The 26,509-nt window shown below is 50.4% G+C and overlaps 1 protein-coding gene across 8 annotated transcripts; it reads left to right on the top strand.

The window, feature by feature from the left end:
- The first annotated feature begins 7,966 nt into the window (after nucleotides 1–7,966).
- On the top strand, nucleotides 7,967–25,881 carry RGS8 (regulator of G protein signaling 8). 8 transcript variants are annotated; one of them, XM_072343336.1, is made up of 7 exons: nucleotides 7,967–8,011; nucleotides 8,536–8,577; nucleotides 9,965–10,449; nucleotides 12,118–12,219; nucleotides 12,970–13,034; nucleotides 19,092–19,258; nucleotides 21,001–25,881. In XM_072343336.1, the coding sequence occupies exons 3-7, from the start codon at nucleotides 10,424–10,426 to the stop codon at nucleotides 21,181–21,183; spliced, it is 543 nt and encodes a 180-aa protein (XP_072199437.1). In that variant the 5' UTR covers nucleotides 7,967–8,011; nucleotides 8,536–8,577; nucleotides 9,965–10,423; the 3' UTR covers nucleotides 21,184–25,881. The 8 variants fall into 8 exon arrangements, with proteins under 8 accessions (XP_072199437.1, XP_072199435.1, XP_072199438.1 ...); XM_072343334.1 differs by lacking the exon at nucleotides 7,967–8,011 and adding an exon at nucleotides 8,073–8,320; XM_072343335.1 differs by lacking the exon at nucleotides 7,967–8,011 and adding an exon at nucleotides 8,311–8,419.
- Nucleotides 25,882–26,509: the final 628 nt, after the last annotated feature.

A 26,509-nucleotide genomic window follows, 5' to 3' on the forward strand; every position in this document is an offset into this window, starting at 1 on the left:
ACCTTGTGAGAGCTATTGCACTGATAAAATTCCCATAACATTTAAGCAGTGATCAGAGCAAGGCGACGTTATACTCAGATTGCTGCTTTAGAGGATGGTGGGTTTTGCTATCTACCTTTTTTTACTGGTAGTGAGGCTAAATGGAACTTAAAACTGAATTTGCTGAAGAATCATCTGTGTTTCTAAACACAGGGGCTAAAAAGGCTCTAAAAAGGGGCTCCTTTGAGGATGTGAAAGCATAAAAAAAAACCCAGTTTTTCAGAGTTCTTCACTCCCCCAGACCATTATTTATAGTAAGCATAAACGTGATGTGCTCAGCTTTAATTGTCAAGCAAGGGATATTGTATCTCTTGGTTAGAACTGCAAAGGCAAATGCTGTTTACATCTGAAGAGTCCCAGCTCTTTAAATTGGGATTATTATCAAGCATTCGAAGGATAACATGCTCTAAGAAGCTTAGGCAGAAATGTAACTCTGCCTGGAACGTTGAAAGGGCTTGTTAAAATGTGTGAGCAAGCTGTCTCCAAGGCATAACATCCATCTTTTACATGCAAGCTGTTTTGGTGTGGTGTTGTTTTTTGCCTGCTGCTATATTGAGGGCTTGCTGCAGTTTGGAGTGTGTGATATAGCTACGATTAGCTACAGTGGAAAAAAAATGTACTCAAATGTGTCATCTGAGCTGCTGCAATCCTACAATGAGGTTGGTGGAAAAGATGGACCCTGAATCTATGCAAACCATCTGTACTTGGGTTTGTGAATGAAGGTAGGTTACAACTGCAAATGTTACTACAGAGAAGTCATCCCTTGTTTTGGTTGTGTGCAGCTCTGGCTTCTGGCTGCTGTAATGCAGAGCTGCTGGCTTTGCTGGGAATAGGTTTATTCAAGGTGCTTGCTGCTATGGGCTGACCTGTGATGGTTGGGTGCCTGTGTTTGATTTCAGCCTGCGTCTTTGAGAGCTGAGGTCCCCAGGTTGAGACCTGATACAAGGATAACCGGTGCTGGGTGAGTGGCAGCTCATTACTCAGGAGTACAAAGCTATTCCTGGAGGTAGCTCTTTCATCAGCCTGCTGCTCCCGCACATGAGCAGGTGGTGCTCCATACATCCATGCAGCAAATTCCCAACAACCCCAACAGGGAGGCATGACCCCACTGCGGTGCATCCCACCGGGAGGGATCTGACTGGTCGGATGAAAGTGAAATGGCATGCAGCGAGTAAAGGCATCCCCAAAGAACATCTGTAATGGTAAGTGAAAGGACAAGGAGAGTTTATTCTCCCAAATGTGAGCTTTTCTATTTTCTCCTCTTGTTTTTTACCGTCGTTTGCTTGCACAATGGTGTCTTTTGACCACACGTGCTCACTGGTGCCACTGTGCATAGCCAGCACCCTCATGAGGATGCTCCGTGTGCTCTCTGTGCCTTTGGCCCATGTGCTGACAGCAGCAGCAGAGGCACAGCCAACTGCCAGGCGTATCAATGCTGCCAGATGGAAATCCCCCTGCGTAAACTTCACCTGACTTCACCTCTAAATATTTGGGCTCTTATTTTAGGCTTGTGCTCTAGTTTGTTGTTTCCCTCCGAGCATTGTTTTATGTAATTAACAAATGTTGCTTACGTGCGGTCACCAGCTGTGCCAGCCACAGTTTTGCAGCACAGAACTCTATGGCAGATATATTCAGCCTGCACTGGTTGGTCCCATTTTCCTCTAATAAGTTCCAGCTTTCTCTATAGGTGCACTCTGGTTTTGCTGCAGTGCTGAGTTGAAGGTTTCCTGTACTGTTGTCCTGCAAACTCTGTTATATTCTGATGTATTCCCTTTCTGCCCTATGCTGCAGCAATACATGAGGAGACTTTGGGGTGAGAAACAAGCTTCTTTGGTGATTATTCAAAACAAAACCAACCAAACCCAACTACCACACAAAGTACCCTAAAAAGCTATGGCCAGCCCTTCGCTCTTCCCCAAGCAGCAGATAGATGTATGAACAGCACTAAAACGTGTCAGGGAACAGTTGGTACAAGGGCACATATAGTTGAGTTGGCTGCAAAGCACTGAAGTGTAGTATACTATTGGGTTTCTTTCTTTAATGTTAGATACTATTTAGGGAGTGATGGATCTAAAACACTGTGAGCCCTGAGAATCTGGCTTGTTTGCTTGGCTGAGAGTTGCAGATGAGGCCTGCAGCTCTTTGTTGGTGTCCCTTCAAATGGAGACTCCTTGGTTGTCATCTGGCCTGTTGTCTTGTCAGATGTTTCTGTGTATAAAGAGGGCGTCCAGTAAAAGGACATCAATTTTTATATCCATGTGCCTATTCACAGTGCCATTTGAGTTTCAAAGGAAGCCTTCAAGGCCATCTGATCCCATTCCCTGCACTGAGCAGGGACACCCACAGCTCCATCAGTGCTCAGAGCCCATCCAGCCTGACCTGGGCTGTGTGCAGGGATGGCACCCACAGCCACTGCCTCACTGCCCTTATTGGTTAAGCCACCTTCTTTATATGCACTCTATATCTCCCCTCTTATAGTTCGAAACCATTTCCCCCTGTCCTACCTCCCAGACCATGCTAAAAAGCTGAAGAGAAAGAAGCACTGACTAGCTCTGGTGGTAATGATTGCCAGTGAGATCTCTGCTTAACATGCAGAAAAAACACGTTCATGGGTGTTGTTGGGGAAGGAGGTAGCCTCATGCTGTCTGGGTGTCAGAGAGCTTGTTAAAGAGCAAGCAGAAGTGATTTCAGAACAGTCTGTGGTGTTTCTTGACAAAAATGGGGCTCCTCGAGTGCTCTGGAGTTAAGTAGTACCTGTCTGTGGAAAGAATACAAAGAAGGCCTGGGTAATTACAGATCTGTTTAATTCTCATCTACAGAAGGAAAAAATACTATCTGAAACAAAAGCAGCCTGGAAAGGTGCTGAACAAAGTAAAGCGTGTGGGTTTTTAGGAGAAAGCCATCTCAAACCAAAGTAATCCCATGTGACAGGATAAAGAGGCTTTGGGGGGAGGCAGTAGCTGACAATACGCTGAGCCTTTTGGTATAGTTGTGTCTGGTGTGATTCTGGATGAAATGGGTACAGAGTGGTTGGGTGATCATGGTGAATAGAGAGTGTATGTATGAGTGAACCAGCCATTGGGTAGCTGGGAGAACCTGTAGCCTGTTGGGAAGGGGCACAGCTGGAATTCAAGCTTTGATGAAGTGGTCATGGGAAAAGGGTGCCGTGCAATACAGGTAAACGCATTTTCAGTGTTCATGTCTTTCCCCTTTTTCTGCTGCAGCCATCCCGTAACCTTGCTTTGTCTTCTGCTCTGTTTTTTCCTCCCAGTTTATCAGCCTTTTTCTTCTGATTATAGGGAACTGGGCTGCAACGAAGTTGGGCATTGGGTCCTTGGACATGGCATAACCCCGTGGAGAGGTGATGTAAAGGATCATGCTATCCCCAGTCTTGGAGGCTGAGCAGGGCCAATGAGAGGCAAATGATGGCAGGGAAGGGAGTAGGTAAGAGCCGACCTCAAGTATGAGAGCCAGCCCTACCTCCCTGCTGGTGTTGGGTCCTGGGGCTGTGTTGTCTGCCTTCCTAGCACTGTTGGCCATGGACCTTCCCAGCTCATGGCTACTGAGAACAGGCTTTCTGCTGCCTCACAGCGTGGACTAAATGATTTTAGCGCCCATTTCCAACCTTAATGACTCCGTAGCTCAGGGTTTGGCTGCACTGCAGTAATAGAATAGAACTTGAATTGTTTAGTCAGAGCTAGCATGTGGCTTTTCAGGCATGTAAGCCATTCTCAGGGTCAAGTTGGCTGTGTTGTATCTCAGCTTGTGTCATGAGAGCATCTAAATGCAAATCTGGGCACTGAATGAAGCGTCTCTTGTCCTTTGCCAAGTGGTATCTGCATCACCCCATCTTCCACGGAGGGCAAAGGCACGTGCTCCAAGAGCATCGCCTCAAGTGGAGGCTCAGCAGCTTTTCCAGATGTTAGCTCAGTAACGTGAGGGCGAAACAAACAGCAGCAGATGGGAAGTCCCCTGTTGTTGTGCACCACGAAGCCGGTCGATGACTCCAAAACGCATTTTGCAGAGTTGCTGCTCACAGTGGGTTGGTTTGAGTGAGAAATGAGCGACAGCCAAAGGAAATGAGAGAGCAGCAGGAACGCTGTTATGTCCTTCTCAGATGTGATTAGGAAAGGGTGTTGGAAGGTGATGGCTTTCCTCGAGGCTGTGTGTGCTGCTGCTGAAGTCAAGGGTAAATGTAGAATTAATGGGAGAGATGGTTGGCCTTTTTTTTTCCCCAAGACTTTCTCTGGAAACTCTTTTCCCCATTATATTGTTCCCAGGGGCGAGAGAGAAGAGAGGTTATTTCAAGAGTCCCTTCCCCAAAGAGTGCTCTATTATGTGACGTTTTAGTTTCTTTAGAAGCCGTGCTTTCCCTCAGGAGATTAATCTGTTTGGCAAAGCTTTTCCTTGTCTGTTTCAAAACCTCATTTCTGCCTCCATTTGTTTGAAAACAACACTTAAGGTTTGCTTTAGCCTCCAGCCTGTTGTGCTCCTGTGCTACGGTGTTCTGCCACCCCGGACCTTCCATCACACAGAATCACAATAGAACCCTTTGCAGTTGGTGCCTTCCTGCAGTGCTGCCTCTAGCTCAGGCTCTGCTTTAAAGGCAGTCACAACTTCATCTCACCAGTTTGTCTGGAAGTTGTTCCCTGCTGCTCTCAGGTAAACGTCCACAAAGATCAGATAAAGCCAGACTGGCAGTGGTGGGAGCTGGGAGGTGTTAGGGCTTATCTATGCACAAGGGACTGGTGTGTAGTGAGCACACCGTGGCTGATGTCTCTGTGGGCAGAGGCCCGGCACTAATGCCATCCTGCATGGCTGTGAATGAATTCACCCTTTATTCAGCATCCTCCACCCCTGCTGGGCCGGAGCTTGTGCTGCTCACAGCACACACGGATGCTGCCATTTGCACTGCTTGTTCAGCCAGGCTTCCACACCCCGTGCTTCTCATCCCAGACAGAACCTGGGCTGTGGCGTAGCACACACAATGAGACCTCTATTCTTGGGCTGCACGGCCTCTGAGCTGCTCCTTTGGGCTGTAAGGTGATGGGTATGTGCCCACTGGAGGTCCTGATAAAGCAGAGTGAGCAGCAGTGCTGTTAGTCCTTTCCATCTCCTCCTTTCTCATTGGATCTGCAGCCTTCACTGCAGCTTTTCACGGTTACATAAATACGGCCTATTTTCCCCAGGAATTAACATCTTGCTCGCTAAGTTTAGGTTTTCACAGGCACACAAAACAAACCATCTGATGCTTCACGTGCAGCTGGGAAGCTGGCACAGCCCCGAGGAGCAGCAGTCCCTGTATGGCCATGTAGAGCCTTTCCAGCAGTGTGCTGACTGTCCCCAGTGAATGACACGGCCCTGCCACGTCCTGATTGCACCTATTGACCTTATCAGCAGCACCCACACAGTGGGATCTCTGGAATTGCTGATGGGGAAGAGTAGGAAGCTGAGATCCAACAGTAAGAGGAATGGGGCTGGGTGATCCCCGTTTCAATGGGATTAGTGGTAGGCTTTGATGCCGGGAGGAAAGGCAGTGCTTGCAGCTCTGCTGTGCTCGCTGCACTTGGATTTCTCCTTCTCTATTGTTGTGATATGAAAATGGTGGATTGTGTTTGCTCTGAATATTTGTGCCCTGGCTATATGCGATGGTACAATGAACAGCAGGGCTGAGCTAGTTGGAAATAGGGCTAATTGGAGCAAGAGGAGGATGTGTCAGAGGCCAGAGAACCACATGCAGCAAAGGCTGCAGAGGAGGGTGTGCAGGTGGGGAGAAGTGGGGCAGATGTAGGTCTTGGAGATCTCCTGTGTGATGGGCAGGAGTGAGCTGGTGACTCAGTGCAGCCAAGGACCCATCGTGCTGCTGTTCCTGTAGCTGATGAGTCCTGGGCATCGGCAGCTGTTTCTCCAGCTGGAGACCCTGTGCATCAGCAGGGCTCTGCTTGGTGTTGCTTTAACACTTAGCAAAGCACGCAGAGGCATTGATGTACTTCTACATGTGCAGCAGCTCCCGGGACACTGATGTTTGATCTGAGAACGATGATGAAATTACAACAAAACACACAAAAGGTGGAATGGAATCTCACTTGGGGGTGGCAGCCATTCCTATGAGCTGCTCAGTTGAGGTGTTACATTCCAACATAGCCCAGAGAGGTGGAAGCCCAAGCTATGGGCTGCCAAATCCCCACCTGCACTGCCTGGTGACAGCCAGCCATCCCCCTGTGTTCGTGTTTGCTGAGAGCAGGTCACGGGGAGATTGCTTTAAAGCATTTACTCTTTAGGATATGGGATTCAAACGTCATATCAAAATGAGTTATTTGATGAAAAGGTTTTAAATAGGAGCTACGGGGTAGTCGGAAACATCAGGGCCATTTTAGAAGGAATTTGCTATAAACCTTTTCTCACAGAAGCTTTCTAAAATATTACCCCGCAAAGTACAATTCCCTTTATCTGCAATTTAATTACACTTCCTGCCGTGCCTGTGTCAACACAGCTCGCTTTGATCCCCATTAACTCCAACCCAGCCCAGGGACGTAGGAGAGAAATAGTGGTTGGCATTATGGTCTGTGGGTTGCTCCAGGAGGTGATGGATGCCTCATCTCTGCATACAGCCAAGGTCAGGCTGGATGGGCTGTGAGCGCTGCTGGAGCTGTGGGTGTCCCTGCTCAGTGCAGAGTGGGACCAGATGGCCTTGAAGGGTTCTATATGAGTAATGGGCCGGGAGGATCCAGAGTGAAGCTTTGTTGATGGAAGGTTTTGTTGGCAGCCCTCCCTGATGTCTGTATGTGTGAGTGAGATCTGAGGTACGTCCTGGATGCGTGTTACAAAACCAGTGTCACTCGTGACATCCTGCAGTCGCCCAGGGAGAACCTGGAAGAGTGGAAATGCATTAAAACCAAAACGATATGCTAAGAGTTTGAACCCTGAGTGATGCTGTGTTAAATTTGGCTTGGGTTCGGGGAAGGGCTGAAGCGGATTGTTATTTAACCGGAACAAACCAGAGGCATCAGATGAACCTCAACCTTTAACCTTGGCTGAGAGGAGGTTGTATCAACCACTGCATTTTTTTGTTAGGGTATTTTCAGCACTTGTTTCCTCATCACCGGAGATGTGATGAATCCAAGTCAGGATGACCTGGGCTTTGCAAGGGGGAGGATGACAGCGAGGGAGAGTATTTCCTTGCCAAGATGAGCTGTGAAGGAGGGAATCCAGGCTGGAGCAATGGGATCATGCCTGCGGTGCTGCTAATCCCTGTGTTTTCATAGTAAGTCCTATGGGACTCTCCCTCCCCAGGGGTGTTGCCTGGTGATGATGTGCTATCTCAAGGCATGTTTCTTGCTAGGAGCATGGGGATGTCAGCCCAGGGCTTTGTAAGCTGAGGAGAGGCGATGAGAGAAAAATAGCGACTGGTTTAACTGCTTGGGATTTGGCTTTTGTGGTGTACTTTGTTTTTTCTGATGCCTCAAGCAGTGACAAGCTCCATCAAGAGCTCTCGTGGCTGTAGAATCACAGAATTATTTGAGTTGGAAGGGATACTTAAAAGCCATCTGGTCCAACCCCCTGTATTCAGCAGGGATAAGCATCTATCAGGTGCTCAGAGCCCTGACCTTGGTTGTCTGCAGGGATGGGGCACCCACTGCCACTCTGAGCAACACGTTCCCCACCAAAATGGGGGGATCTCATGGCTTGGGCCCTTGGTGAGCACCTGTATTGGCATCCAGGGACCGTGCTTCTGGTGGCTGAGCCAAGCCCAGGTCTGAGGTCTCACTGCTGGGGTCCTGCTACTGGGGTGCAGGGAGAGCTTCCAGTGGAAGCCTCGCTAGGAGTGAACCCCAGATACACGTTGTTGGCTGAAGGTGGAGGGGTGGGTGCAGGGAGAAGGGTGGGAGGCAAACCAAGGTTGGTTTCAGGGTTGGGGGGAGGGGGCACATAGCAAAGAAGAGCAGGGACTGGTTGCAACCTGAGCTGCCAGGTGGGTTGGTTTCTTCCCTTTCCCATGCTGTACAATCAGGTTAACCATTTCCCTTGCCCCCACTGACGCCGAGGCTCTCTAATTAAGCTCCCCACTCCCTTCTGTCTATGCGACTGCCGACGATCCGAGGGCAGCATCCTCCCCTAAGCCACAGAGAGGCTGATCAAAGCGATGCGGGAGGGACTCTCCCTCCCAAAGCGGGGAGGGTGACAGCAGCGACAGCTCTGGCAGACAATCCCCCCCCCCTCCACTCTCCCCACTTCGCCGGCTTTTGGCATCCGTAGCGGGGCGGGGGGACGCTCCCAGCAGGTGAGCGGGCGAAGAGGGATGCGGAGGGACGAGCGGGTCAGGTGGGCACCGCTGCATCGCCGCCCATCGCGGTGCAGCCGCCGCGTTGCGGAGCGCCGGGTGAGGCTGTGCGGGGCTGAGGCGCGGGGCTCCGGGTGGGGGGTGTGGGGAAAGAGAGGGATCGGAGGGCAGTGAGAGGGGTTGGATCTGAAGGGAGCTCTCTGCTGTGTCCCCAGAGCCTCCCCGAGCACACGCGGAGGACAGGTCAACCAACGGCGGTGAGTATCGCTCTGCGTGTCTGCCCGCAGTGCCTCCTCGCTCGGTTTATCTGCTCGGCTCTGCGGGTGTTTTATCTCCTGTAGCCCACCTACCCCCCCGGGTCTGGTTTGGTTTGTTTTCCTCTTCCCCTTTGTGCTGCTGATTGGGATGGCTCCCTTATCTTTGCTCGGGTGATCTCCTGGGATGGAGGGGGGTCGATAATCCCGATGTCATAGTTGCTCCCCCCTCCCTTTGTCTTCCAAGGAGAAACCCCAAAACACATCCATGGTGAGACTGGCAGTTCTCCTGGATGGGGTCCTGCCATAGGGGGTGGTGGTGGAAGAGTACAAGGGATGGAGGGTGAAGCAATAATCCTCACTGCAGACTCTTACTGGGATGCCTTCACCGCATTCTATTTCTAAGGGGACCGACTAGCTTCACTGGCAAGCCAAGGGCATACCATAGCCACAGATGCTCCAGCCCAGCTGTGGGATTCGATGTCCCAAAGACAGACAGACTTTGGGACCTTGGGGAAGTTGGGTGCTGTTCCGTTGTGCAGGTTGTGTGGGTGGGAGCGGGGGTGAGCAGCGAGCTGTTTCATAACAGCACCTCCAAAAGCATTGCAGAAAGGGGAGACTGCGAGAGAGGGCACCGTGCGGGCACCCATCCCAGCTGTCAGAGAGAGAAGGGGCTGCTGGGCTCTGGGAAATCCTCTGCTTGGCCCCACATGTGGATGAAACTGTTAATGAGGGAATTTTTTGAAGGGGCTTAAGGAATTACAAGGATTGATTTCAGTTAAAGCACATCGAAGCAGCCGGTCAGGGCAGGGATTAAGAAAATGCACTCACTGGCATATAGTGCAATCCCCGTTCCATTAATTTAGTTGGGAAAAGGCTTTGTGCATTTTTAATGTAATCAGGTTTTAAAAGGGATGCTGCAATGGGCAGCCCAAGCTTCGGGATCTCCCTTGGCCTGGGCAGAGCGAGCTCCTGGCCCTTTGTATGCAGCTGCTGTTCCCATCAGCTCCTCGCTTTCCTCTTCTGCCATCTCTTCTGGGCTGGGAGACCTGGAGGTTATCAGGAGCTCAACCTTGTCCTGGCAAACAGGAAACCTTTGCACTTTGCTCGCTACGCAGGCAGCTCCATCCTGCTCTGTCCCACCAGCTTAGTGGGTACTGCCTTCACTCCCTGCTGGGAGATCCGTCCCAGCAGCATCTGCGTACCCATGCCCAGGGAACCCTGCCACCCCCTCAGTCCATTCATCCCTCCCTGCAGCTTCCCATGAGCTCCCAGCACCCAGACGAGGAGATGCTTTCTTTTGAGTTCATCTGTACGAGTGCTTGAGCCCTGCAGCGGTGGAAGGAGTGATCCACAGGTGCATGAAGTCCTCCTGTTCTTCTGTTTGCAGCACCACGATGGCCAGTAACGCCAGCTGTGACCCACATGAACAGGGACAAGAGGTAGTTCGATCCTCTTAGTGAGGTCAGCCCGGAGCTCTGCCTGTTGAGGATCGACCTTTGGAGGCACCACATGATGAATGTGGCCGTGCCGAGCCCTGCTGCTCCATGCTGAGCCGTGACGCCAAGCTCAGACCTGCAGCTGGACTTACCCCATGGCTCTGCTCCCAGGAGGAAATGCTGTCTCTTCTTTGTGATCATCCTTCAACTCCGAGAGTCTTCCATTGGAAAACTGATGAGGATCAAATGGGTTGAGAGCAACGGGCCCTCCTTTTCTGGCAGAGGATTCTTTGTTATATTTTTAAGTGCCAGGGTGTGAAACTGTAAATCCCTCCTTCCTGCACTCCTATCTCCTGCAAACCACTCTCCAAGCCAACCAGACAGAGGATTGCCCGTAACTGGAGTCCTGAATGGCTGCATTACTGATCCCACGGAGGTAACTGCACAGACACTTCACCCCTTGCCCATCCTGTCGCTGTCTGCCTCATCCTATGAGCCTCATGGCTCCCTCCTGCCCTTCCCCTGCCTCCCACCTCCTACCAATGCAGGTTCTTTTCCCCATGTCCTGTCCTGGTGTCACAACGCGTGTTCCCCAAGCTGAGCTCCACGCTCACAGTGCAGCATCACAGCCTCCTTGCTGCCATTCCCTGCTGCAGTCCCTTCATCTCAGGCACTGGAGAGAAATCCCAGCAGCGCTGCATGCCACACCTCTTGCTGAGAAAGCTGTGAGCTTCATCAGGGCATGGCCGAGGAGGACGAGCGCTGGGGACAGGAGGCGTATGGGAAAGGTACCAGTGGGATCCTATAGCCACTCAGTGTCAGTCTGAGCACAGCAGGGCCGGCAGGCTCAGCTGGAGATGCAGTGCTGTGCACGCAGAGTGTCTGCTTCGCTGTGGGGAGTGGATGCAGGGCAGCATCCTGAGACTGCAGTCCACAGGTTTGGGTTTTGGAGCTATTCTTGCCATTGAAGATCCCCAGGTTTTGTGCTTGGAGCTGCCTGAGCTCTGCCAGGGAGACACTCGTTGCATTCAATTAACATTTAATTTGCTGTAAGATTACATGAAAATGTGCAATAATAGAAACTCTCTGCAGGGCGGGAGGAGAAGAGGGGGACAGGCGTGCTACAGATTAGCTCAGTGCTGAAGTGTTCTGCGTAGGGAAAGGGAGAAAATGCTGTGCTTCCCTCTGCAGTCTCAGGGAGCGTTTGGCATCTGCTTGACAGCAGGGTGCAGGGAAGGCTTCCAGAGGGAGTCTATCAGCTGAGAAGTGCACATAGCCACTGAGTGGCTCTCCCATGCTCAGGGGTGAACCAGCAGGAGTGATGCCCTTAGACTGGGGGGAGCTCAGGCTCTGCCTTTCTAGACACTGTGTCTGATAGATCAGTCGACATCTGTTTGTTTCTGAGGGGAGAAAATGCCGGTCCAGTGTCGTGCGTGCATGTTTCATCTCCCTGTCCCCTTTGTGTTCCCTCCCTTTCCAAGTCCTCTCCATCCCAGTGATGCTGTGCTCATCAGTTGTGCTGGGAAGGGGCTGGCAGGGAGCTGGGGGGCCTATAGGAGAGAAAAGCACTGGAACTGCTCTGAAATTCAAAGGGAAAAGCACTAAGGTCTTTTTCTGCGCGGATAAACCTGCCATGGAAGAGGCAGCTTTAGCCTGCTTATGTAATGCTGAGTCTAAAGAAGCGCGCTGGGCTCCCTTGGCTCTGCAGCACAGCTCACCTCACAGGTGCCTTGCTCCTTCCTGCCCTCCAGCACTGGCACCACACTGTTCTGATGCAGCTGATTGCTGGTGTAGCTGCCCTCCTGCTCTGCTGAGGGCAGGTCCTTGCAGGACACCACCCAGCACACAGCCTTTGTGCCAGTCGGACCAGTAGAACAACTGGCTGGCATTGGGCGAGCCAGTATCCATGCTGTATCCATCCTTAGCATCCTCCTGGAGATGCTTCAGGGTCCCTCCTGCAGGTGAGGGATGCAGATCTGCTAAGGCACAGAGCCGCCGAGCTGTGTCTTCTTTGGGGTTTTGTTTTGCTAGCTCCGGCTAGAGTTATAATCCTCTTCTTTGGTTTTCCCTCACTCACCCCCCTGCTCCCCCACATCGACCACAGGAACAGAGGGATGAGGACTCGCCTGGGCTGCCTGTCTCACAAATCAGACTCATATAATGATTTCACAGCTATTCTTCCGGACAAGCCCAACCGGGCTTTGAAGTGAGTATAGCTGCAGCATCCCACCCCATCCCACCTCTGTCCTCCCCTCCCTGCCCACCACCCCTCTCGAATCACCTTCCTTTCGTTGTATGCCCTAGGCTGCCCAGCCCCATCCAACCCATCCTTGGACACCTCCAGGGATGGGGATAATATATCCCTCCGTCATCACAAATCAAAGTCTGAGCGGTTGACTTTGTTGAAGAGGTGAGCAGCCATTCCAGGTCACAGTCCTCCTTAGCTAAGTGTTATTAAACACTGCCTAAATGTCCCGTGTTGGTTTGCACAGCACTAAAGCAGCTGCCTCAAACAATACGGAGTCCTGATTTTAAGGCGAGTGGGATGGAATCCATCTGATCCCAACCTGTGTCTGAGCTCACCTTCCCCTTGCAGTCAGGAGAGAGGAATAAACACTTCTGCAGGGGTGGGTTCCATTTCACTTAAGGTTTGACATTTGCAATGTAAATGTCTGCATCTGAACTTGTTCCCTGGGTCTTTGCTGACAGTCGATAAGGAAAAAATTGTCCCTTTCTGGGTGTGATTCATCTGGCTTGTTTTACCAGCCTACTTGAAGAGGTGAGGAGACCCATGAGAGTCCTTTGGCATCTCCCCACTGACTTTTGCAGGGAACCAAGGGGAGATCTCTACATTGTAGACCTCCAAAGTTTGGCGAGAAGAACTCCAGCCTTCCTTGTTGGTGTGCTTGTCAAACAGCCTCGGGTTGTCTGTAATCTGCTGCTTCTTTTCTTCCAGAAGACTGTCAACAGAAGAAGCAACGAGATGGGCAGACTCTTTTGATGTCCTTTTGTCCCATAAATGTGAGTAGAAATCAAGTCGTGATACCTTTTTTCCCCCCTGCACCCCAGGTACTGTGTGTAGCTAGGGCAAACCAAGCATGCACTGCATGGCGCAGGAATGATCCCTTGGGGGTAATTCTTTCCCCTAGGAAGTGGTAACAGTGATTCATGGGCAGGACTCCATTGCCACCACTCATTAACCCTCCACAGCAGGTATTAATACTTCACATTTGCAAAAGGTGATGAGTAAGGGGTTATGGGAAACGCAGTGTCCCATTCCTTTCCATTCATAGAGTCATTCAGGTTGCAAAAGATCATCAGGCCCAGCCATCAACCCATTGCCACCGTGCCCACTGGTCATGTCCCTTGCAGGACATTCTAATCCAAGCCAGCAGAGCTGAAATTCTCAGAGCCATCTGGCGAATCTGACTGACTGCTCCCATCAATTGCAATAGGAAACCCAGCGTGCAGTTAAATAACCTCGAACGCCGTGCTCCGTAGCAGTCCTCATGAAGAAACCATGCATGGTAGCACTTAGCTGGCTCTAATTTACAGTTCCCAGTGCAAACCTGAAAGTTTCACATCAAGAAACATTATGCAAACATATAATCAGTGCACCTCACTCCATTCAATAGATCAATCATATCAGTTCTGTTCAGAATACATTACCCTGCCTCACCGGCGCATTCATGCTGAGGAATGATAAACAAGGCAGCGAAACTCACGGTATAGATTCATTAATTTGTTTCTATTTAAGAGTAAAACGAGTGAATTGAGGTTGGGAAGAAGTCAGTGTGGGCGGTGAACTGATTTACCGCAATAAGGAACCAGCTGACTTCCTTAGCGGCTCAGGATTCGCATATTAAAGCATCAGTATAGAATTCTGTTGTTGTTTTGAATAACATGCGGATTATTTCCTGGATTTTCAGCTGAGACGACAACAGTTTGGGCAGGGAATTGGGTGACAACTTTGAACAGGCTGGCTGTCCAAAGTGGAAAAAGCGATATGTGATTTTAGTAGCAGTATCTCGTTGAGATCGTGGCTTGCAGGCAGTAGGAAATGATGGTATATCTGGGTACGGCCGAGAGGGGAACATTTCTTTAGTCCAAATCTGGAACAAGAAGGAAAAGAGACGGAGGTGCCTGGAGGATGGGCAGCGAGAGGACAGGATGTTCACACTGATGTTACAGCTCTGTCTTTAATCTCAAGCCCTTATTCTCCCTTCAATAATGCTAAAGTCCATTTTTCTCCTTTTTGGACAGAGACTGCAACAAAAATGAGTTGGTTACAAAAGGCAGCGAAGTTGCCTTTTGTCTGTGTGTTGGAATTACACACATTGTTCCCTCTTCAGCTGAGCTCTGTGAATGCCAAATGGAGCCTCAGCCCAATTACCTCGTCCAATAGCCTTACAAGAATATCTGGTTTTATTAATCAATTAGCCTCATAGAGCGATCAATGAAACATCAGACTCTTCCCCATCTGTGGGATGAGGAGTAATTATGGTAGTTCTTTGTTACCTAGTGAAAAACATTTAGTTCCTGATAGGTTACTTGTGCCTTATCCAGCCAAAAGAAAGCAGTGTCTATAGTAAAGCTGCTGGCTTATCTCTTGTATCGAGTGCTGCCAGAAGGACAGAGCTGTGTCAGCCTGGTTTCCCTGTGACTGCCCAGGTGAACAACATCAGCCAGCCACAAATTCCAATCCACGCTTCAGGGCATGGGCTGAGTACCAGCTGTGCTCATGGAGGATTTCCCCTGTGGCTTGCAGTGCTAGCAGGTGGGCTGCTGCCGCCAGGCACATCTGTCACACCTCCTTCACTCTATGGACTGCTCGCCTCTCTTGGAAGGAGGCTGTGATGCTGATTTCAGGGAGCTGAGTGGGGCTCCAGTGCCACATTGTAGGACACAGCACAGCTTTGTTGGCAGCCCCAGACAAATAGGTCAGCACAACAACACCTGACTTGCTTCTACTAATGGGTGAAGCAAATTGGCTTGAAACCATGGGGTCAGCCCCCTTCGTGCAGCAGGAGCCTTGTCCCAGCTCACTGCAAGAGACATCTCCTGGCACAGCGTGCCCTTGGTTCAGGGCTTGTGAGCATGGCAGGCAGCAGGAAAGGAGAGCTCAAGCCTGGTTTGTAGCAGGGGTTTGCAAAAGCAAGAGACAGGATCATATGTAGCGTGTTCCCTTGGGTGCTTGGGGAGCAAAAGCAGTGGCTGCGACATGCTAGGCTCTGGCATCTTTTCCCATTCAGTGCTGGCTTAGCCGTGGCTCCCAGGGAACTGAAGCTCTGTGGTCTGCAAAGCGTGTGTGCATGATGTGAGTAGCAAAGGAGAAATCCCCCCGCCGTACCCATGCCCAGGAGGTGCAGTCTGGTCAGCCAGATGGAGATTCCTTTTGACAGGCTGCCGCAGGGAGATGCACACAGTGGCATGTCTCATTCTGCATCCCTCGCGGGGCTGGACACATGGCTTCTCATTTGTCCAGGATCCAGCAGGACAGTCTGTCCTCAACCCTTACTCACTTATCAACGGAGCATCCAACACGGAAAACCTTGGCACTGTGTTTCCATTTTTATCTCACAGATTGTGATGATTTTTTTCCTATAGTTTCCTATAGAACTCGGTGCTCTTCTGCCCAAATTTTATTGTCCTCCTCCTCCTCCTGTTGTCTACACCTTGCTGATCTTCCCACGCAGCATAGGAATATCCCTTCCTACTCCCAGCTCTCTCTAAGCCAGAACAGCATTAGCATGAGAACTGTGCTAGGGACAGGCAGCTAGCATTCATCAAAGCAATGCTAGGCAGCAGTGAGCGCATACATATGCTATGCAGAGCATTGTGACCTTGTCTCTTTAGCCCTGTCTGGTGAGGGAATTACCTACAAGCTCAGCTGGAGATGTTCAGTATGAAGAGTAGAAGGGGAGATCTGGGAGCAGCCTTTCAATATCCAAAGGGGCTGTGAGAAGGATAGGGACAGACTCTCTAGCATGTCTGTGAGATAGGACAAGGAGAAAAGGTTTCAAACTAAAAGAGGGGAGATTTAGACTGGATATAAGGAAGGAGTTTATTACAACAAGGGCAGTGAGGCAGCAGCACAGGCTGCCCAGAGAGCTGTGGGAACCCCATCCATGCAGATAGCCAAGGTCTGGCTGGATGGGCTGTGAGCTGGATGGGCAACCTGATCTATCCTGTGATAGTTCTAAAGATGTCGAATCAGAGAATGGTTTGAGCTGGAATTAACCTCTAAAGATCAATTTGTTCCAAACCCTCCCCCCCAGGCACAGCCTGCCCACCTTTATGGAGGATTCTAATGCAGCTTATCTCCATGCTTTCTCTGTGAAAGCATCCCTTTGGCATCGTACTCCTCAGTTGCTCCGTGTGTCTTGTAGCCTACTTCAGGAGGCTGACCCAGCAGCAGATGCTCTCCTGTTCGTGTCACACGGCAACCCAGTGCTTCTCAGTTGCAATGAGCTTTGAAATGCTGATTCATCAGGGATGCTTCCTTGGTAGCCTTCACGTACAGGAGATGAAAGCCAACAACTGTGTCAAATGCAAGCTCAGGTGCTGTCCATCCCCACCTAATTGCCCTCCTGCCCTTCCTATTAGGTTAGCCACTGTCCCATGACAAACCTGTTGGCAGTGATTTAACGCTGTGCAGTGAGGCAGACTTCCATCTCTGTGGCTGAACTCGCAGCTGGAGGTGCAGGCAGAGGCCAAAGGGTCGATCTGCAGAGCACAGTGGTCTCCAGCCCAGGATGACTTCTCTTCCATCCAAGCTCTCCTCAGCAAGGTCCTCTCAGGTCTGCCATGATCGTTTCCAGCTCCCCAGGGGGCTTTGAGGAGGAGATGACAGGAATGTATTACAAAAAACCAACCCCGTGGAGCTCAGCCAGATACTATTATTTATATATCCTCTGTCTAAACTTGCTTCAGAATAAAAAGGAGCTGACTGATGTGAGAGCATGTGGAGACCTCTTGGTCCCAGCTGCCGCTCTGCTCTCTGGGGCAGGGCTGAAGCCAAGGCCTTTCTCATCTCATCAATCACCAAGTCCACTTGTTTGAGCAGATATTACGTTCTGCAGATATTATATTTGCCATGCACAGCTGCTATTTTTGGCAAGTGATTCTCTCAGTGCTGGGGCTGTTGGAGAGGAAAGGGAAAGTTCAGGACAGCGAATCACAGCATCATAGACCGGCTTGAGGATGAAGGGACCTCTAAGATCATCCGGATCTGACCCTTGCTGTGGGCAGTGTTGCCAAACCACTTGATCAGACACCAATCAGGCTGCCCAGGTCCCCATCCAACCTGCCCTTGGGCACCTCCAGGGATGGGGACGAGAGGCAAGTAAAAGGGAAGAAAGAACTCTGTAGGGACACAGCGGAGATGGTGTTGTCATAACAGCGTGTTTGGGTGCTGGAATGATTAACACCAAGCATCCTACAGGCTGATGATGTACCAAATGGCAAAATCTCAAGGAACTGCTGCTTTTTCCCATTCATTCTCTGTGAAATCTGTCGGTTCAGCTGTTAATGTCCTCTCCTTTTCCTCCTCTAAGGGCTCCCTGCTCCTTTGTCAGGTCTTCCATAGAGGCACTATGAATGTTACAGGCATTAAACAGCAGAGCTTAGAATATATGTGCATCCCTGGGTCTCAGAAACTGGAGCAGCTCCAAAACAGTCCTCTCTTGCTCCATACCTACCTATCCATAGAGGTGCTTGGAGCACCCAGGGGGAGCATGATCCTGACAGGTGCTTGCTTCCTAGAGGTGCGATTTGGACACTCCATTCTGCAGGCTTCTCAAGGGCTGACATTGCTTTACTGCTCTGGTCTTGAACCCACAATTTGTGCTCAGCAGTGCTCTTGGATGAGAGCCCTCCTTTGCCCACAGCTGCAGCCCCCAAGCCCTTCCACAAGCGTGTTAATCACTGGGTGCTATGCAGCTATTTCTCACCCTCCTGGGGCTGACAGGAAGAAAGCAGCGTAGCTGAGGTGGAGACATTCCCGTTTTAGCTGCTGGTTGCTGTGCCACAGCAGCTCTTTGCAATGCAGAGTGCTGATGGAGCAGTTAGCATTGCCAAGCCTGTCGGTGAGGGAGCTTCATGAAGCCTAATAGCCTGGAGCTTGGTCCTATCTCTGGCCATCTATCTTCTCTGCTGGTCCCTCTGAGGATCCATGCAGTCAGACATCTCCCCTGCCTTGGGCTGGTGGATGCTGTTCAACACGTTGGGTGAGGTGGAGCTCACCCCTTGCAGCGGTGCAGCAGGAGATCCAGCCCCACAAACCCTGTCAGCCTTTGTCCATCTCTGTCAATATCACTGCCCTGAGTCTGACCTTGCTGAGTGCTCTCCCGACACCATCAATATTTATAGATACTTCCTTAGAAGCAGCCAACGCTGGCTGGGGAGGTTTCCAGTCATGAATGACAACTATTTAGGCCCTACTGGAAAAGTTAGAGACGTGTTACTGGGAAAGAAATAAAAATAGGAGCCAAATTTATCCTTCAGCTTAGGAAAGGAGAAAGGGTGTGTAAAGCCTTCAGCTAGTTCAGCTCTGCTCGTGCCATTCAGGGAAAGGAAATCAAAAACAATAGCTGTGTCCATAAATACACCCCAGCTGAGGTTTAAGAGCACATCGATGCCTAATAAATCTCTCCGTGTTTCTATTCTGCCCCGGCTGACTCAGATTACATTACTGGAATGTCACAATTGCTGAGTATTAGCAAGTGATAAGAACACTTTTACCTCTGACTAGACGAGTAGTAATTAGGCTGTGTCCTTTCCCTCTCCCCTTTATTGTGGCTGTAACAGTTCTGCTCTCCCAGATCCTTCCTCTGTATGAGTGGGAACTAAAAATAAGTCGCAAGGCAATAAAGCAAAGTGATGGAGAACATCAGAGACAAGTCCACACGTGCTCTATTTTATTAAAGGCATTTCTCACTGCCTTTAAATAGAGGGGTCAGCCTCTGCTCCTGGTAACAGCGATAGGATGAGAGGTGATGGCCTCAGGTTGTGCCAGGAGAAGTTCAGGTTGGGTGTTAGGAAAAACTCCTGCTGTAACTCCCCTTGCGTCCCTTGCAGACGGGCTGGCTGCTTTCCGTGCTTTCCTGAAGACTGAGTTCAGTGAGGAGAACCTGGAGTTCTGGCTGGCCTGCGAGGACTTCAAGAAGACCCGCTCGGCAGCCAAGCTGGCAGCCAAGGCACAGCGCATCTTCGAGGAGTTCATTGACGTGCAGGCTCCCCGTGAGGTGGGTAAGCAGAGCTCCCTTTGGGCAGGGAATGGGTCCTGTCCCCATGGTGGGACTGCAGGGGCTGGGGGATCTTCCTTCCCTTGGAGGTGATGGAGTGGAGGGGGTTGGGGGGAGAAGGCTTTCTGTGACAGGAAAGCCACCCTGCCTGCTCCAATGCCTCTGCTTGTGGTGACTCATCCCCTGGTGAGGGCAACTGCTTTGATGATGTTAAATTAGTCATTGCCAATGAGTTTGCTGGCAACTGCAACTTACATTTCCTAACCTCACCAGCTTCCTAGGAGCTCCTCCCCATCAACTTTACTACTGCTCCCCATGCAGGTAGTTGGGCTCGCTCCTCACAGGACATTGTGTCTAGGAGCATCCCACGAATGACTAACTTGTTGACTCTCCAGGGGAGAGTGTTTATCTGCTGACTAACTCCAAACTCAATTAGACCTCCTGAAAAGATGCGAGCAGGAGCTCGGAGCTGAACAAAAAGTGCAGTCACCACCTGAAGCCTGGCATTGTTCAGCACTCTTTAATGTACTGACAGGCTGATGCGGCTGTCAGATCCTGTGTCGTGATGTTGCTCTGTGGTACTGCATTCATAATGCAGTGCTTGCAGCATTGCTCTCCCACAGCAGTTCTTTTGCACGTGTGCTTGTCATCATATAGGGTGCTGCAAGGGGATCAGAGAATGATAGAATGGCCTAGAAGGTCATCCAGTTCCAACCACCCCCTGCCCACCAGCTCAGGCTGCCCAGGGCCCATCCATGGCCTTGGGCACCTCCAGGGATGGGGTAGGGCTCCTATTAAGAGGGCTCTCAGAACCCCATCTCCTCACTGGCAAGGCCATTGCAAGGCCACCTATGGCACCAGGTGGTGTGGGCATCTCGGGGTGCAGTGCCCTCAGCGAGCATCTTCCTGCTGGGAGATTCACAGTTCTGCAGGGCTGTTTTTGGGTTAGAAACATGAGTGCAGGTTGGATGGGTTCCTTCCTAACATTGAGTCCTTTTGTCATAATTCTGGCTTGCTAGAATGCAAAATGACTCTCAGGTGACGGAGGCAGCTGATCTGTATTGCTGCCACCAGGGTTAAAGCAGGCAGCTTTACTTTTGAGACAGCTTTAAGTCTGGGCTCTCGTTAATAATGACAAATAACATCTTAGCAGCCAGGTTTTCAGTACTAACCCTCACAAACGCTGACGGCTTGCTAGCAAAAGAAAACAGGAAACCTCTTCTTGTTGGCTTCACCAACACGCTGCAGTCATAACACAAGGGCTGTTTATTTTTGAAGGTCCCATTTCAAGGCACTGTAATATCACGCTGTTATGGGAAAAATCAAACAATTTCTTCTGTAACAACATAGCTGAACAAGAGTATGCTGATAGATTAAACCCAGCTAAAAGTTCACTCCCCATCCTATTGGGCATGTGGGGGAGAGCAAGGGAGTAGGGAATTCTTGGGCAGCAGGAGGGAGGTACGTTAGATCAAGCAAGCATTTGTAGGATATTTGCTATATAAATCCAAGATTAAGAGACGAATAAAAGTAACCTGAGGTCAGAAACACTCGGGTCCATATATACTTTCTTCCACTATTCCATGTTTAGGTCAGGATTTATAGCTCTGGGTTACTAAACCCACTATGGAGTTTGGGGGGCTGTTGAGATGTGTCCAGGTGTAAGTGCTCGGCTGTTCTGCTGCTGAGACAAAACAGGCATTTTTAAGCAGCACCCAACTCTCTCCTGTTGCTTTCCCCAGGTGAACATAGACTTCCAGACGCGGGAGCTGACCAGAAGGAACATGCAGGAGCCCTCCCTCTCCTGCTTTGACCAAGCCCAGGGGAAAGTGCACAGCCTGATGGAAAAAGACTCATACCCCAGGTTCCTGAGATCCAAAATTTACACAGACCTGCTGTCTCAAACTCAGAGGAGGCTCAGCTAGAACAGCAGCGGGGCCCGTGTGCTTCCCACAACAGCAACAACCCATCTCTAAATGTGAAACTTCCATGGGCTTAAAGACAGTGGGAATGAGAGAGGAGGGAGGAGGGGAAGAGGAGGCTTCCAAAGCGTGACCCTGATATGGTGTCAAGACTTTCTGAGTTTCTCTGCTTTTTTTGGTTAGCAGTAGTACCTTGCAGCAATGGTATCCTCCCTGGTCATGGGGCCTGAGGCTGCAGGGAGGGAGAGAGAAGGCAAAGGCACGTGAGTTGTGCTGCTTCCCAGGGTAGAAACCATCAGCAAACTCATCTCCCTTCCCACTGTGCTTGCACACTGTGTGATACAACAGTCGCTCCGCACCCCTCTTATGCTTATCTTCATGGGATGGAGGCTGAGTGTTGTCTTCGAGCTGCTGCCAAGGAGCAGAGTGTTTCTCATGAGGAAGATTACCCCAAAAGCTCCTGCTAGACCCAGTTCTCTAAGGCACATGATTGCTTTTCATTGGTATTATTTGTTTGTACTGTAGTTCAGCCTCAGGACTCCTGTCGCCGTTCAGGCTCCGTTGTGCTAGGCACCATACCAGAACCCAGCACAAAGAGCACCAGGGACATACATGGCCTCGGTGGCTCCTTCTAACCAGCTATTGGGAAAGGGTTGGGAAAAGGGATGTCCCATCTACCCCATACTGAGGTGTTAGAAAAGCACAAGACCCCTCTACCATGCCAGATAGCATTTCTGACTGTAGTACTTGACCAAGCTCGTGACAGGGAGACATGACATGAAAACCACAATCTTATTTTTGCTTTTAACTGTTGTTACCTACTGATTGTCCGCTGTGGGCTCAATGCAATGCAAAGAAATCCTAAAGGCACAGACCCTGCTGCACGGTTCTTGCATACAAACAGTGAGCAGGACGGCTGTCTGGGCTCAAAGTGGTGTGCAAGGTGTGTTTTGGCCCTGCTCCACGGCTCAGATAACAGCTGCAGGAGGAGGCTCTGCAGATGTCGGTTGTGTAACCACACCTCTGTGCTGTGCAGTGATGCTGACTGCCTACATGGCTTTGCTTTCCCAGCTTATCAGCTGTCGCATTCCTGCAGTGTTATCTGGTGGGGAAGCACATCGACAGCCTGTCTGTGGACTTAAGCCTGCAGACCAGAGGTTTGTTTTCCTGGTTTTATAAAGGTCTGGATGGTAACCTCGTGGATCTTTCCCTTCTGTTGTTTAGCAAAGGCTGTAAAGCTCCGTTCTGGTTTAGGGTGGTAAGTAGGTCTGATGCTTCAGATGATGAAGGTTTAAATGTAGTGTGGTGTAAGCTGGGTAGACTAAATCCTGAAGCTCTACATCAGGCTTGGAGTGAGATGCACAGAGTCTGCTTGGATGCTAGAAGTCAACAGTATGCACAGTAGGTAGTAAAGGGGCGTTAAGGGGTTTTGTAGGGACAGATAGGTGCACGTCATGATAGGGATGATTAGTGCCAGGTACCCTGAGCATGGCAGGAGGAGGTGATGTGAGCTGCCTGCCAGTGCTTCTCCTGAAGCTGGTACACTTCCTAGTGGGCTTGGCTGATGCTGACCTCTAGTGCCAGCTGAGGCAGCCAGATTTTCAGCCAAGTGCCCATTGCTGCCATGGCCACAGCCAGCCAGGTGGGGAGGAAACATCAGAACCATACGTTTCTATCTAGAAATGAGGGCAAGAAGCTCAGAAGTGAGGCCAATGCATCTCTCTGCGTGCTCCTCCAGACTCAGGGCTGGCATCCTCAGCAGCACGTGCCAGAATTCATCAGAAAGCTTCAAAGCGACCCAAACCCAATGAAACCCCAACTGTTCTCCTTCCCCCATCCACGTAGGGAAGTGTTGTGTTGAGACGGCCTTGCTGCAGCTTGCGATGGGATTTGTATCCCTGCTGATGTAGGGAGTTTTTCCCCTTCACCCGGTGCCAGATAGCATCCCAATAGGAAGTGTCTCAGGGCGTACAGTGGAGCAGAGGTATTCTCTGAGGTGTGTGAGTCTGGCATGGTTATTTTTGCTGCTGCTCTTACAATTTGTCTCTCTTGCAGGAAAGCAGCCTGGTTATTTAAAGTAAATTTTTTTTCCCCCCCTTCTTTTTAAGAAGAAATTGGCACCAGCTGCTGCTTTTATGCCAAATGTCAGTCTGAAGTGAATTAAAATAGGCAACTTATATCTCTTCCTCTTAAACCAGGGGCTGATTAAGGAAATAGTGACAGAGCCAAAGCCTTGAAAAGCACTGAATGATGACTAATCCCCATCGAGGACAAATACCCTGTCTTTGATTCATCTCCCACTGAAGTGAAAGGAATATTCATACCTCACAAAGCCCCTTTTCCCTCTCCACAGGCACACACCTCCAAAAACTCGCTCCTGTTTCATGTCAGAGTGCCATCACATGAAGGGAGGGGAAAAATAACTGTGCCAGTCAAGTCAGCTCTTTTGGCTCTGTGCTTGTGTGGATGCGGGCAGCCCTCAAGCCCTTTGGCAGCAAAGGCAAGAAGAGTTTACAAATGGCCTTTCCCCTCTTTATAGACTGCAGACCCAAAATCCAGGTGGGGATGCAGAACCCAAATCTGCTCCAAGTTTCTTTCTCCTGCTGTGGCTGCCAGCCGAGCTGGGGGTTATTTCCATCCCTTTTACGTGTCAGTGCTCTGATGGGTCCCTGCCTTCCACGCTGAGAGAGCGTGAAGGGCAAAGTCCCGTGAGTTAAGCACAGGAGGGAAATGGGTGGGTGAGAGCGCATGTCAATTTGTGTCAGTGTAACCTCGTGTCTCCTTCTAGAGAAGCTTTTCTGAGACATAAATCTGCATGATAAAATAGGAGAATTAGGCATAAACAACATACAATGAGATGTTAGCGGTGTTGTGCTTGCCTCTTGTGTAGGTTTGACTAGTAATAGGAGATGTAAACTCTGCTAGACTTCCAGTTACCCATAAGAGCACATGTATCAAACTGAACTGAATGTTCACCGTTAGAAACAAAACCAAAATGTTTACAGCATTCAGAGCAATAGCAAAGCATACCTCATGCCAGCCCTGCAGTGCCTCTCGCTCGTCACTGCGACTCTCCCTTGTGGGCCTCCAGCTTCTCCCCCAAACCCTTCTCTGGTTCTCAGTCCTGTCCCTGTGGCCGTCCCTCCTCTTCCTCACCCTCACCTGAAGCACTCCTGTCCATGCCCTTCCCCTCCACCAGCACAAGCCTGGCTCACGCTGCCTCCTGTTTGCACACCCTCTGTACCCATGTGTCCCTTTTTCCTTCCCTGGATGCTTGTCTGGCCTACACACCTACAGAGCTCCGAGTAGATGTTCCTTGCGTGTTATATAAGAAGAAAACGCTCCCCATCATTTACGCATCACCTTTCATCCCTGGGGCTGCTGCAGCTATCTCACATCTCAGTGCTGTGTATCTCTGGCATCAAAACGTTTTGATCCTAGAGCTGGAACGAACCCACGTGTTGCTGCTAGACCACAATGCTTTTCCTATCTGCAAACCCTCTGGGCTTTTCTCGTCCCCATGCCATGCTGTGTGCCCACTCGTGCTCCACGTGCTGCTGGGTGAGATGGAGCTGGGCTGCAACCGGTGCTCGCTGCTGGGCTGCTCCAGCACGGCTGCAGCTGCGTTTCCTCTGAGCTTCCTGATTAAACAGAACAGAGTGTAAATAAAGGTGTATTTGCTCAGTGAAGTCGGTCGTTCTGCTCCGTGCTTCCTCTTGGCTTTACTGGAAGGATGCTTCTCTGGTTTGACGCTCCAGTAAATTCAGCAGGAGTTCAGGGAAATGAGTGGACGGGAGGGAGGTGGCAGAAGGGATGAACTTAGTGCAGAAAAAAACAGAGCCTTGCTGGCAAAAGGGCACAGGAAACCAGGCAGTGCCTGCTTCTGGAGCACCCGGTGCCTCCTGCAGCCCATTGCTGTCACCCATTGAGCTGCTCAGCTTTGCACTCTCAGTGCAGATAGTAGTGTTGACCTGGGAGAAATGTCTTCATGTTGCTCTACCAGTGTCCAGCTGAAAAGTAATGGGGAGAAGGAGGCATCTGTGAGATGCTGGTAATTAAAGAGCTCTCCCTGAGGTGGGTCCCCTTCCCTTAATTGCCATGATTGAAGCATCTCTTTCCCTCTCTCTACAAGCAAAACCCATCAGACACCCAGAGTTCAGACTTCTCCTTAAGTTCCATCTTCTATGGGATGACAGCCTCAAGGACCAGACCCCATCACCAAGCACTGAGCAAGGAGTGGTGTATGGATGTGTGCTCTTCAGGAAACATAACTGTGAGTGGCTCAGAGGAGGTGCAGAGGGGAATGAGTGTATGGAGTGACTTCAGAACAGGGCAGAAAAACTCTTTTCAGGTGTTCCCTGTGCTATGTTTTTATTTGAATAAGTCCTGATGCTGTAACTGCCCCTGCTGTGTCTGGGAGCAGCGGTGCCACCGGGTGATGGAGCTGCTTGAGCATGACATGGGGGTTCAGCTTGATTCCTTCCCTATGGGGAAGGCATGGGCTTGGGTTCAGTTGGATCTCCCCTATTAACTTCTTATTAGCTTCTAAGGTCACATCCCTCATTAGCTGGAGGAACTCCTCACCCCATCAGCCGTCTGAACAGACCACATCCCCACTGAGCCACGTCACCGCACTGCAAAGTATTGTTCACCTTCACTGTATAGACATCATGAGGATGTGAAATAAACAGCCTGAGAACTACCTGCCTTGTTGTGCCTGTGTGTCTGGAAAAGCTGCGAGGTCGGATGTGTCCTGCTGTCCTACAGGTCACTCTGCCTTGTGGCCATTCAGAAGCAATGCAGAACCATAGAGTCATTCAGGGTGGAGAAGACCTCTCAGATCCCATAGCCCACCACTGTCTGCATCCCTCAGTGCCACATCTCCATGGCTCTGTGACACCCCCAGGGACGGTGACTCCACCGCTCCTTGGGCAGCCTGTGCCAACGCATCTCTGCTCTTTGAGAGAAGAAATGCTTCCTGATATCCCTGCCCACAGGTGTGTTAGTTACATGCAGGGCTCCGGCCTCATTCAAAAAGAAAACCTCAGCAAGCTTGTTTTTCTACAGGAATTGCTGCAGCGCAATTTATCACCCCCTCTGTTCTCTTCCTATCCCACTTTGCAGGCCTTAATGATCTTCTTTCATTGTTTTCCCCTTTCATCTGCAGCTCCTTTCCCTCTAAGCCTCTCCCTGAGCCAAACCGATTTGCATGCATCCAAGGGGAGAATCTGCCATTAGTGCCGCTCTGTCTCTCCTCTCAGTTAGGATAAATTTAGCTGCTGCCTTTGTTGTTTTTGGGTTTTTTTTAATACTCTTTTTTTTCCCCCCT

Source organism: Excalfactoria chinensis, chromosome 8 (assembly GCF_039878825.1).
Source record: "Excalfactoria chinensis isolate bCotChi1 chromosome 8, bCotChi1.hap2, whole genome shotgun sequence".
In the NCBI taxonomy this organism is placed as follows: domain Eukaryota; kingdom Metazoa; phylum Chordata; class Aves; order Galliformes; family Phasianidae; genus Excalfactoria; species Excalfactoria chinensis.

Bases quoted from the DNA above. Each gene is read 5' to 3' on its own strand.
- RGS8 (XM_072343336.1), top strand. From the start codon at position 10,424: ATGGCTGCATTACTGATCCCACGGAG. The intron at 10,450-12,117 runs GTAACTGCACAG...CATCGACCACAG, and splicing joins GCATTACTGATCCCACGGAG to GAACAGAGGGATGAGGACTC. The intron at 19,259-21,000 runs GTGGGTAAGCAG...TGCTTTCCCCAG, and splicing joins ACGTGCAGGCTCCCCGTGAG to GTGAACATAGACTTCCAGAC.